Here is a 12,965-nt window from a genome sequence, read left to right on the forward strand (position 1 = left end):
AGATACCACCCATTACTTTGAATGTGGTGGTTCGATAAAAAAACATCTCTATCCATCATGCTGTCATTTTAGACCCTGTCCTGCACCTGGGTTGGTATATCCCTATTATCTGTGAAAAGTATTTTGTTACGAAGATGCTCCTTAAAGTTTTGATATCATCTCACTGGATTGTGCTTCCAACCTGTGCCTATGACCAATTAGTGTATATGCACCATCAACCCTGTTTGTTCCAGATTGTGTTATCAGGACCTGCCTTTTGCTCAAGCCTTGCTTTGCTTTATATTAGCAAAATCTTAACCATTGTTTTGTCAGTGCACAGGCCTCATACCAGCCCGTGGGGTATGTTTTAGTCCCTCATCTTACTACAGTAAGATAGCTAACCACAATTTCTGTCCTCTGTTTGAGACGCTTCAAGCTACACTTCCTTCCTTGCCACAACCCAAACCCCATTGCTTAGATTTCTCTCAACTCTAAACTTCTTATCCTCCCCAGACATCAAGCCTGTAATGCTAGAAACCCAGCACCTAATACATTCTCCACATGTATCCCAGTATTGTTTATGGCTGGCTCCCCAAGGCTCCCATTGCCTCCTCCAAGGCACTTCCCAACTCCAAGTCTCCATTCCCTTACAGGTATCCTGCCAACCTTACACCCTTCCCCCACAGGGCTTCTCCCTGCCTTGTGTTCCCTGCTTTACTAGGAGGGTGGGGAAGCTCTGGGATGGGTTCCTTAGGGAGATGATGGAATCTCCATCCCTAGAGGTTCTTAAGTCCCGGCTTGACAAAGCCCTGGCTGGGATGATTTAGTTGGGGTTGGTCCTGCCTTGGGCAGGGGGCTGGACTCGGCCCTGGGATTCTATGAAATATCCCTCTCACGAGGAGAAAAAGCTGAGGGGAACAAGCAAAACATAACTCTGCTAAACGCAACCAAGCCCTCGCGGCTGCCCCCCTTCCCGCCCCCCAAGCAGCAGGCGGCACAGCTAACTCCATTCAGACAAGAGTCAACTCAGCACCCCAGAAGTTGCCGGGGCCCGGCTGCTGGTTCCCCAGCTCCCGCTCACCGCCTGCGGCCGGGGTGATCCTTAGGGGTTAATAACTCAGCACGGGGGGGGGGGGGGTGTACACCACGCGCCCGGCTCGCCCAGGGCTCTGCGCCCCCCTCCCGCCGCACGGGGCTCCCCTCCCAAGCTTGCTGGGGGGCCGCTCCCCTGCCCGGGCCGCCCCTCACCTGTACTGCTTGGGGTCGCTGGGGGACTTGACCACGTCGGGGTCCCCCAGATTGGCCTTGGCCCCGCGGTCCCCTGCTTCCTCCTCAGGCGCCTCGTGGAGCAGGCGGCCCTTGGCGTCCCCGACCTGCTGCCCCGAGGGCAGGTCCGGGCAGCTGCACGAGGCCTTGTTCCGGCCGGGCATGGCGGCGGCGCGGCGCGGCGGCGGCCTGAGGGGGGCGGCTGAGGGGGCTTGTTCCGCACCGACTCGCGCTCCCGGCCTCCTCCGCGCTAGGGCGCCCAGGGCCCTCCACATCCACCGCCGAGCTCGCGCTGCTCCGGCGGCCGCACCAGCGATTCTCACGCAGGCCTCCCCTGCCGGCCAATCCGCGGGCCCACTTCAGGATCACATGGCCAGGATGAACCAATCGCAGCCCCAGCAGGTGCTGCTCGGCTCTGATTGGCAGAAAGGACGCCTGTGGCGTGGGGGCTGGGGAAACCATAGCGACTCGGGGAGGGGCAGAGCGGGGCATCCAGCCGGCGGCGCAGAAGGGAGCAGGACAGAGCTGAGCGTAACGGGCTCCCGGCGGGAATTAGCGCCGCTTCTTCCCGCTGCCGCCCTGCAGGGCTCGGGCTGATTGATTAAGTCTCCCCTCCGCTCGTGCGTTGGACTCTTCCAACAGCCGGTTTGGAGGCGGTGCTTCTCTTCCCATTGGTCCCATGAAGCGCCCGCACTGCCAGGGCACCAATCAAATGGCGAGGGAGGTTCCACCCAGGCTAGAAAGAGGGAGAGGGTGGGGTTAGGTTGTCACTCAACCGATCGCCCCGCCTCTTGCCTAGGCCCCGCCCCGGTTTGCTCCTTCCCCCTCCCTCCGTCCCTTCACTGGGCGGGGCAGGGGGCGAGGGCTCTGGCTGGGGCAGGGGGTTGGGATGCAGGAGGGGATGGGTGCAGGGGGAGAGGGCTCTGGCTGGGGCAGGGGATTGGGATGCAGGAGGGGATGGGTGCAGGGGGCGAGGGCTCTGGCTGGGGCAGGGGATTGGGATGCAGGAGGGGCTGGGTGCAGGGGGCGAGGGCTCTGGCTGGGGCAGGAGGGTTGGGATGCAGGGAGCTCAGGGCTGGTCTAGGCAGGGTGCAGGATCCTAGCAGCACTTACTGCAGCCCCAGGGAGAAGCTTTCAGGTCCCTGGCCTCTAAGCACAAGACAGTTTCATTCACTGTCCTTGCACCTGTAGATGCCACCTCTGCAGCTCCTGTTGCTGGTTCTTGGCTGCTGGTAGCTGCAGAGCTAACACTTGTGGTGGGTCCAGTGTGCAGACCCCCCCCCCCGCACCCATAGGTGACAGAGAGGGTGAGGGGACAAGGGCCCCCAAACACCAGTGGTGGAATGGGCAAGGGGCTGACTAGTAGCCGGCAGGGGTCTTAGTGGGGGCGGAGCAACGCAGCGGAGGAGCAAAACAAGTTGGGCTACATTGCTCCGCTTCCACTGCCACCGCCAGTGAGAGTGGGCGGGGAGGCACAGGGGCTGCTGCTGGCACCAGCCCTTGGCTTTGCTATTCCCTCTGGGCCATTTTGCTTGGGGGAGAAGGAAGAGATAGAGTGGGGGCAGAGGAAGGATGGGGAAAAAGAGAGGAGGAGGAGGGCAAAGCAGGAGAGGGGTGGGGTCTGGGACAAAATATGGTTGTTCCACCCTTCCCCGGGCTGAGGGGGGCACATAGCCAGTGGGCCCCTCTTTCTTTCCGCTTGCACCTAGGGGCTGCAGGAACCTGGTGGCTGCTTCTGGGAGCCGTAGGGAACCTGGACACACTACTTTTAAAGTGCTATGATGGGAGAGACCTGCACTTCTCCCACCCTCCTGGACTTATGTGGGGATCCTGCCAATGCCGTGTCATGGCTAGCACTGGCTTGTGACTAGGGATGAAGGCAGCGCAGAGCATGTGGCTGTGGCAGGGTGGGATGGAATCAGTGGTGAGTTAGTTTAAGGGAGAGGTGTAGGGTTGCCAACTCTCTGATTGCAGAAAATTGAATGCCCCAGCCATGCCTCTTCTGAGACCACACCCCCTGACTTCCATCACTCACTCTCCCCCACCTTGCTTACTCCCTCATTTTCACCAGGCTGAGGTAGGGGTTAGGGTGAGGGCTCCTGCCAGGGGATACGGGCCCTGAGATTGAGCTGGGGATGAGGGTTTGGGGAGCAGTAAGTTGCTAGGGTTGGGATTTTTCCCTCACCGGCTCTGGTGGACAATGTGAAATTCCCTGCAGCATTTCTCCTGAAGGCCAGGCCAGATCCATGTCAGTGCATGTGTGTTCCCTTTCTATTGCCTCTGTTGCAAAATGCTTGGTTTGGTTCTGTTTCTGCAATAGAGAGGGGGGGGGCTGGGTTTGTTTGTGTTTTCCAGAGCAACATGTGGAGCCTATGAATCAGTGTAGAAGGCAGCAAGGAATCAGAGTAAGGTTCCCACTGGAATCAGGGAATTGAAGTTGGAATTAGAGCCATGTCACAAGGAAATTGGAATAGGGAGCTCACGCATGGTAAAGGAACAGGGAGATCTCCAGGGTGTTATAGGCAGAATTGTGTCTTCACAGGTTTCCAGGGCACCTGTGTTCATGGCAGATCTTCAGGCTGCATATCCTGCAAGTAAGGGAAGGAGGCTTGTTTCCCCCCCACTCTTTTGTGATGATATGCTCTGAGATATCAGGGTACAATTCAGGCTGAGTATCTGTGTCACCCCTCCCCTCTTGGGGTGTCCTTTACCATGCTGTACTGCTGTATCCTCTAGCCTGGATTGCTCACAAACAGCATCTAGCATGCAAATCACTTCTAAGTGTGTGAGTGCTGCAGCCAGCCATATTTTAGTTTTTACCACCCTTGGTTATTCAACAGGGTAGCCCCAACACATTCCCACTCTTAGATTTTCTTCCAAAATGTTTGCAATATGCTCTCCTGCTTCTCTAGAGTAATACAAGTTTATATAAAATCTGTTATTTTTAATAGAAATAATATACACCTAATTTGCCACCCCAAATGGAGTTTCACAAGCACTTCAATTTAAACACATTGGATTCAATAAACCAGATTAACAACTGTGAACAGAGCAATTGTAAGTAGCAAGATAAGACATCTTCAAGGATCCAAATGCCATAAGCTACGTCGGTGTGCAACCAGTGGGTTGCGACCCCCCAGAGGGTCATGGATGTGTTCCCGGGAGGGCTGCAGCGCTTAGATCTGGCTGGCTGGGGGCTGGATGCAGCCACGTGGTGCGGCGCTTCCATCTGGCCGGCTAGGGGCTTGGCATGGCCACGTGGTGCAGTGCTTAGAACTGGCCAGGGCTGGACCTGGCAGTTGGCAGCCCCCCCCAGTGTGGCGCCTAGATCTGGCTAGCCAGGGACTGGGCTCAGCAGTTGGCAGCCCCCACAGCGTAATGGTCGCAGATCAAAAAAGGTTGCGCACCACTAGGCTATGTCTACATTGCAGAGACCTCTGGTATCCTGAATTAGATACTCCGCGTCTTAAGAGCAAGCCCGTTATATTGAAATATATTGTATGATGGTTAGGGATGTTTCGGAATAGCGCCTTAGCTTATTTCGAGGTAAGGGTGCTGTGTAGATGCACCCATAGAGTGAAGTAATCTAAATCTAGATAAAAGGGTAATTTATTATACTTTCATTTATGTATATCCAAGAATGTTAAGTGCTTTGCAGATGATAAATAACATTTGAAAAATACCTAAGTACCATTTTTAATGGTGATTTAAGCACTTAGGAGCCACAATGTCATTGGAAGTCAGTGGTACTTAAATTTCTAAATTACTTTTGAAAATAGGACAAACTCCTAAGTCACTTAGCTGCTTTTGAACATTTGTCCCAACATGTTTTCCCCTGAAACATTATCTAGCTGGTCATCATACACAGTTTATACATCCCTGGTTTGTGTTCTATTGATCTCACTCAAGGCAGGTCCTCCTGCAATTTTTTTTCTCTTGTGTTAGTGGGATATTTCTTTTACACCTTTGGAAAGGCTTGCCCTGAGACATTCTCCAGTCAGTTACTATTTTCAGAGGAAGTTGTCCCAGCTGTACATGTCTATACAAACTGTATAAAATCCACAGAGATGAACAAAAAGTGTAGAGGGAGGGCGGGGGAGAAGCAAAACTAAGAGGTCAGAGAATTACACAAACTACAGATCTTTCTGTGGGTCATAGGGAGGTACAGAGAAGGTGTTACATTTCAGAAGTTTTCTAAACAATATTTCTCTGCCTTCTACAACCACAAGATGGACCCCAAAGCATATATTACCTTGAGCTCATTCTCTCCACGGGATATGCAGCTTTTCATTTAGGAATCTGCATTCAGTGTGGCAGTTCATTCCATAAGAACTAAATCTATCGAGCAACTTGAGGCAGTTCTTCATAATTCTCTATTTTCAGTAGAGATGGGCTGGAGACAGACCACCCTTACTTATAAACTTGGTATATACTTTTAGTTCTATTAATTTGCACTAAGGCTTGGCAGACATGAAAAGATACATGACCTAAAAAGGGGAGGCTCCCTGCTCTGTACAGGGATTTAAATTCAGAGCTCATCTGCCACTTGTCTCCAAGAAATCTCTGGGTATGTCTTCACTACAGAGTTTTTTCAGAAAAACGGTGTGTTTTTTTTTTTTAAACTTCAATTATGTCCACACTGCAGTTGCGTTCTTTTGAAAACAATCGAAAGAACTGAGGGTTTTTTTCTAACATTGGTAAACCTCTTTCTACAAGGAAGAAGCCTTTTTCTGAAAGAGCTCTTTCGGAAAAAGGCGTGTGTGGACGGGAAAGAGGGAGTTCTTTCCAAAGAAGAGGAAAGAGGAAAAAGCACAGGTGCCCTGGTGGCCATTCCACACATAGGAATCACAGCTTACATGCAAGATAGCGTCCATTCAGTGTGGACGCTATCTGTCAAAAAAGCAGACCGCTTTTTCGATGCACTTTCACAGTGTGGACGCTCTCTTTTGGAAGAAGTTTTTCCAGAAGATCTCTTCCCGAAAAGCTTCTTCCGAAAGAAGCTTGCAGTCTAGACATAGCTTCTGAAAGGAAACAGGATGGATCTCTCTCTGTCTGTTTCTGTCTCTCTCTCACATCTCAAAGACCTAGGTCTCTGCTTTTTGTGGGCTATGGAAGAACATTGCCTCTTAACCTTCCTGTACTAGAGCAGGGGCCCTGAACAGCACAGCCAGAGAGCCATTCCTCAGACTCTTTGACATGTGCAGTGCCCACCCTCTCGCCAAGGGTGCTAAAGAGATATGATACTACTAGGAGAGAGGTTCAGCCTCCATGCTCGTGCAATCCATGGCCTCTCTTTCAATGCTGCCACCTTGGGCAACTCATGAGGTGGATGCTTGTCCAATGAATGATGGAGGGAGACTATCAGGTACTTTCCTAAAAGCCAATGAATAACTGCCAACAGCTACAATTGTACTAGCCTTTACTAGAAAGTAAGTCACAGCATGACACCTCGTAGTGGGGGCTGGTGCCCAGATCAATAAAGGAGGTTGAATGTTACAAGCTGCACCCTCCCTCTAATTCTAAAGTGGAAAACAAGGACTCTGCAAGGAGGAGAAGGAAAGTTGGTGGGCAAATGGAAGAAAGGCTGTTCCTCTTTTCTTTCCTCTGCTTCCCCATCTTTACCATGAAAATGCATGCTTCGCTGCAAATGTAGGATGGGAGAAAACTGTATTTTCCCCTGTAAACCTGCCACTGTGCTTTCCTAGTCCCTTTTCTCCCTGCTATCTAGCTTTCCCCTGCCACATGCACCACCAATTAACCCACATCTTCAATCACCAGTTGATTCCATTGTTCTTTGCATTCAGCCTGTCCCCCTCTCAGCTCAGAACCTCTCAAACTTCCTCATCATCTTCCAGTCCAACCATCACCAGTTCAGAAATGCATCTCCTAGTCCCATTCCATAGCTATCTTCGCAGTATGAGACCCTCTTCTTCCTTTGTCATAGCTGAGAACCATCCCCTCAACTATGAACTTTCATTGAGTTATTTTTTGTTACTAGTTAAATAAATTATCCTAAATCAGGCCTGGGCAAAATACGGCCCATGGGCCAGATTCAGCCTGCCAAGCCACCGGACCTGGCCTGCAGATGCTGAAGTGAACCCCAGGCAGACTCCCTATTTGTCTCAACCCACTTGCACACTGCTCAGAAAAGTGACTGTGTGGCCATTTCTCTTTAAAAACTGTGATCCCAGAAGGGGAAGGGGAAGACTTTAGGAGCTGCTCCCACCCCCAGCACAATCCCATTGCACTGAAACTGGTTGCCTATTTGAATAACAGGCAACACAAAAAACACCACATCCCCCTCCCCTCTGGCTCCTAGTTATTCACACACACACACACGGCCATGCAGGGATGGGGCAGGTTTGCTGCATTCCTGCCTGCAAAATCTGCTGGTCAGGAGTCACTCCGGTCATAGAATCATAGAGCTGGACGAGACCTTTGAAGGCCATCAAGTCCAGCCTCCTGCTCTAGGCAGGACCAATCCAAACTAAATCAACCCGGCCAGAGCTTTTTCAAGCTGGGACTTAAAACACTCCTAGGGATAGAGACTCCACTACTTCCCTAGGTAACCCATTCCAGTGCTTCACCACCCTCCTAGGGAAATAATTTTTCCTAATATCCAACCTGGACCTTTCCCACCACAACTTGAGACCATTGCTCCTTGTTCTACCATCTGTCACTACTGAGAACAGCCTTTCTCCATCCTCTTTGGAACCTCCCTTCAGGAAGTTGAAGGCTGCTATCAAATCCCCCCTCACTCTTCGCTTCTGCTGACTAAACAGACCCAACTCCCTCAGCCTCTCCGCATAGGTCATATGCTCCAGCCCCCTAATCATTTTGGTTGCCCTCCGCTGGACCCTCTCCAATGCGTCCACATCCTTTTTGTAGTGGGGGGCCCAGAACTGGACACAATACTCCAGATGTGGCCTCACCAGAGCCTAATAGAGGGGAATAATGACATCTCTGGATCTGCTGGCAATGCTCCTCCTAATGCAACCTAATATGCCATTAGCCTTCGTGGCTACAAGGGCACACTATTGACTCATATCCAGTTTCTCATCCACTGTTACCCCCAGGTCCTTTTCTGCAGAACTACTACTTAGCTGGTTGGTCCCCAGCCTGTAACAATGCTTGGGATTCTTCCGTCCCAAGTGCAGGAGTCTGCACTTGTGCTTATTGAATCTTACCAGATTTCTTGTGGCCCAATCCTCCAATTTGTCTAAGTCACTCTGGACCCTATCTCTGCCCTCAAGTGTATCTACCTCTCCCCCTAGCTTAGTCTCATCTGCAAACTTGCTGAGGGTGCAATCCATCCCCTCATCCAGGTCATTAATAAACATATTGAATAAAACCAGTCCTAGAACCGAACCTTGGGGCACTCCGCTAGAAACCGACCGTGATCCTGACATTGAGCTGTTGATCACTACCCACTGGGCCCGGCCTTCTAGCCATCTTACTGTCCATTTATCCAATCCACATTCCCTTAACTTGCTGGCAAGAATATTGTGGGAGACTGTATCAGAAGCCTTGCTAAGGTCAAGGTATATCACATCCACTGACTTTCCCACGTCCACAGAGCCAGTTACATCATAGAAGATAATCAGATTGGTCAGGCACGACTTTCCCTTTGTGAATCCATGCTGACTATTCCTAATCACTTTCCTCTCTTCCAAGTACCTCAAAATGGATTCCTTAAGGATCCCTTCCATGATTTTTCCAGGAACCGAGGTAAGACTGACCGGCCTATAGTTCCTTGGATCGTTCTCCTTCCCATTTTTGAAGATGTGTACTACCTTTTCCTTTTTCCAATCATCTGCGATTTCTCCCAACCTCCACAACTTTTCAAAGATAATGGCCAAAGGCTTCTCAATGACATTTGCCAACTCCCTCAGTACCCTCGGATGCATTAAGTCCGGACCCATGGATTTGTATATGTTTAGCTTTTCTAAATAGTTCCTAACCTGTTCTTTACCCACCAAGGGCTGTCCATCTTCATCCCACCTTGTGTCACTTAGTGCATTAGTCCGGGAGCCCACCTTGTCTGTGAATACAAAGGCAAAGAAAGCATTGAGTACTTCAGCTTTCCCCACATCATCTGCCACTAGGTTACCTCTTTCATCCAGTAGGGGCCGCACACCCCCACTGATCACCTTCTTCTTGTTAACATGCCTGTACTAACCATTTTTGTTATCCTTTACATCCTTTGCCAGTCGCAATTCTATTTACGCTTTCGCCTTCCTGATAACCCCCCGGCATTCTCGAGCTATACCTTTAAACTCCTCCCTGGTCATTTGTCCAAGTTTCCACTCTTTGTAAGCTTCCTTTTTGTGCTTAAGTTCACCAAGGATTTCCCCTGTAATCCAATCCGGTCTCCTACCATGTTTGCCTCTCTTGTTACGCGTCGGGATGGTTTCTTTCTGTGCCTTCAATAAGGCTTCTTTAAAATACTGCCAGCTGTCCTGGACTCCTTTGCCCTTCATGTTAACATCCCAGGGGATTCTGCCCATCAGATCTCTGAGGGAGTCAAAATCTGCTTTTCTGAAGTCCAAGGTGTGTATTTTACTACTCTCTTTTCTTCCTTTCGTCAGGATCCTGAAATCTACCATCTCATGATCACTGCTTCCCAGGTTGTCACCCACCTCTACTTCCCCTATTACAGTGGTCCCCAACGTGGTGCCTTCACCTCCCTTCCACAACCCTCTGCCCCCCACACCTGCCCCCCTACTCCACATACCCAAACCCTCTGCCCTCCTCCTGCATCCATATATGCAAGAGCTCTCAGTGGTCAGAAATCCATAGCCCCTTGTATGTCCACTTCTCTGAATTAAAGTTACTTTAAATCATTTAATGAGTCATTGGCTGGTCCAGTGCCCAGGTTACAACCCCTTCCTTCACTGAAACTCCCTCCCAGACCCTACTCTCCCTCCTGCATTCCAATCCTTTACCCCAAAATCACTTCTGCACTCATCCTCCATCCCCACCCTGCACTTCTTCCATTAATATAATGGAAGTGTGGACCTCAACCACTTTCCAAAATCTTGGAATGTCCCCCCCATCAACAATTATTGCCCACCCCTGTTCTAAACGCTGCTGGTCACTACAGAAATGCTACACCTGCTACTCTGTGAATGCTTGCTTTACCATTCAGCCTACAGCCTCTCCTCCCACAGTGGTTCCTAATGATAACTGCAACAAAGGGAACACTTTCTGGCAGAAAAGGCACAAGCAGCTCAGTTTAATTCAAGATTCAGAAAAAGACCATCGCTTTCCTGATGGATGGCTCCATCCTTACTGAGATAAGTAACATAGCTCACACTCAAGCAATCTCTGGCCACATTCAATGACTAAATAATGTCTTTTTATTTTGTCAGCTTCATAAATATAGATACACTATGTACACTCTTAGCACTGCACAAATTGCATGTTCACCATCAGCTTAGAAATACCTCGCAAAAGACAGCATTTATTTTGTGAGATGACTTTTGAAAGCAAGAATTAGCAGTCTCAAACAAACATTATAGCAAGGTTTTGATTCATTAGCACAACAGATATATAAGCTACATTAAATCTAACTGGTTTACCATGCCAGAAAATTACTAGCCTTTGTATTAAAAATGTTTGAGGTATGACAGAAGGACATATAAAGGCAGCCTGAAGCTCTGATCAGGCTAGTTACAATGCAGCAGACAGACCACTGTACATTACCCCACCAACTTCAGTGGAGGGGTCTCACACAAACACAGTGCCCACTTGCACAGAATAACTTGCAAAACTGTGGCCTCAATTTGCAACTTTGTGTGCCAAAAATAGGCTAATTTGACATCAATGGTTTTATGTACGCGTGTTGTTTGTACTGTCAAATTTGAGTCTGTGCATAACACTAAATCCTGCCATGGGTGCAGGGAACTGGACTAGATGATCTTTTATGGTCCCTTCAAATCCTATGATTCTATAATAATTGTATTAGCAAATAAGACATTTGGCCTAGAAAGTTTTAGAGATCTGCAAAAATAGTCCCGTCCCCCCACGTATTTGTGTATATATGCACACTAGGAATCTGACTACTGCATATATATTCACACAGAATTGTACTCATATAAATATTTTGTAAACAATAACCTTAGCATCAGAAGTGTTGGGAATTTAAGGGCACGCTAGATCTAAATGTAAAAATTGCATCCCAGAGAACAGCAGGCATTGGGATGTTGATATTTCAGTTTTTCAGGATATCAGTCATCTGCTGTTCACTGTTGCCATTTTTAAGCCTTTGTTATTTTTATGAATCCCTGCTTCACTGAAGTTTTTTGACTTTGTAGTTAAGTCTGAAACTAGAAGAAATAATGTAACGATGAGTGCACATTTTTTTTTAAAAGCCAAGAGCAACATGGAAAGAAGAAATACATATAACATATAAACAAGTCTGGGGATTTTAACTGTTGTTTTATATACATTACAGGTCTTCCTGCTGGTGGATGTTTCCATTTAATTTTAGGTTTGCATACAGTTTAATATCTGTCACTCAAGAACATAAGAACATACATAAGAACGGCCGTACTGGGTCAGACCAAAGGTCCTTCTAGCCCAGTATCCTGTCTACCGACAGTGGCCAGCACCAGGTGCCCCAGAGAGGGTGGACCGAAGACAATGATCAAGCGATTTGTCTCCTGCCGTCTCTCTCCAGCCTCTGAAAAACAGAGGCCAAGGACACCATTTTATCCCCTGGCTAATATCCTTTTATGGACCTAACCTCCATGAAATTATCTTGCGTCTCTTTAAACTCTATTATAGTCCTAGCCTTCACAGCCTCCTCTGGCAAGGAGTTCCACAGGTTGACTACACGCTGTGTGAAGAACTTTTATTTGTTTTCAACCTGCTACCCATTAATTTCATTTGGTGTCCTCTAGTTCTTCTATTTAGGGAACTAATGAATAACTTTTCTTTATCGGCCCTCTCCACACCACTCATGATTTTATATACCTCTATCATATCCCCCCTCAGTCTCCTCTTTTCTAAACTGAAAAGTCCCAGTCGCTTTAACCTCTCCTCATATGGGACCTGCTCCAAACCCCTAATCATTTCAGTTGCCCTTTTCTGAACCCTTTCCAAGGCCAAAATATCTTTTTTGAGGTGAGGAGACCACATCTGTATACAGTATTCAAGATGAGGGCGTACCATAGTTTTATACAGGGGCAGTAAGATATTCTGGGTCTTATTTTCTATCCCTTTCCTAATAATTCCTAGCAACCTATTTGCCTTTTTGACCGCCGCTGCACACTGCGTGGAAGTTTTCAGAGAACTGTCCACGATAACTCCAAGATCCCTTTCCTGATTTGTCGTAGCCAAATTAGCCCCCATCATACTGTACATATAGTTGGGGTTATTTTTCCCAATGTGCATTACTTTACACTTATCCACATTAAATTTCATTTGCCATTTTGCTGCCCAATCACTGAGTTTGGTGAGATCTTCTTGGAGTCCCTCTCAGTCTGCTTCTGTCTTGACTATCCTAAACAGTTTGGTATCATCCGCAAACTTTACTACCTCACTGCTTACCCCTTTCTCCAGATCATTTATGAATAAGTTGAAAAGGATTGGTCCCAGAACTGACCCTTGGGGTACACCACTAGTTACCCCTCTCCAATCTGAAAATTTACCATTTATTCCTACCCTTTGTTTCCTGTCTTTTAACCAGTTTGCAAACCAAGAAAGGACCTTCCCTC

The 12,965-nt window shown here is 48.5% G+C and overlaps 1 protein-coding gene across 1 annotated transcript in view; it reads right to left on the bottom strand.

Annotated features, from left to right (window-relative positions):
* Nucleotides 1–1,604, bottom strand: part of NRDC (nardilysin convertase) — a 47,289-nt gene extending 45,685 nt beyond the window's left edge. Inside the window, exon 1 of the mRNA XM_006126447.3 lies at nucleotides 1,228–1,604. Within this exon, the coding sequence (XP_006126509.3) occupies nucleotides 1,228–1,520 (293 nt within the window). The 5' untranslated portion in view covers nucleotides 1,521–1,604. The remainder of the gene's footprint in view (nucleotides 1–1,227) is intronic.
* Nucleotides 1,605–12,965: the final 11,361 nt, after the last annotated feature.

Source organism: Pelodiscus sinensis, chromosome 9, assembly GCF_052426305.1.
Source record: "Pelodiscus sinensis isolate ZL-2025 chromosome 9, ASM5242630v1, whole genome shotgun sequence".
Lineage (NCBI taxonomy): Eukaryota > Metazoa > Chordata > Testudines > Trionychidae > Pelodiscus > Pelodiscus sinensis.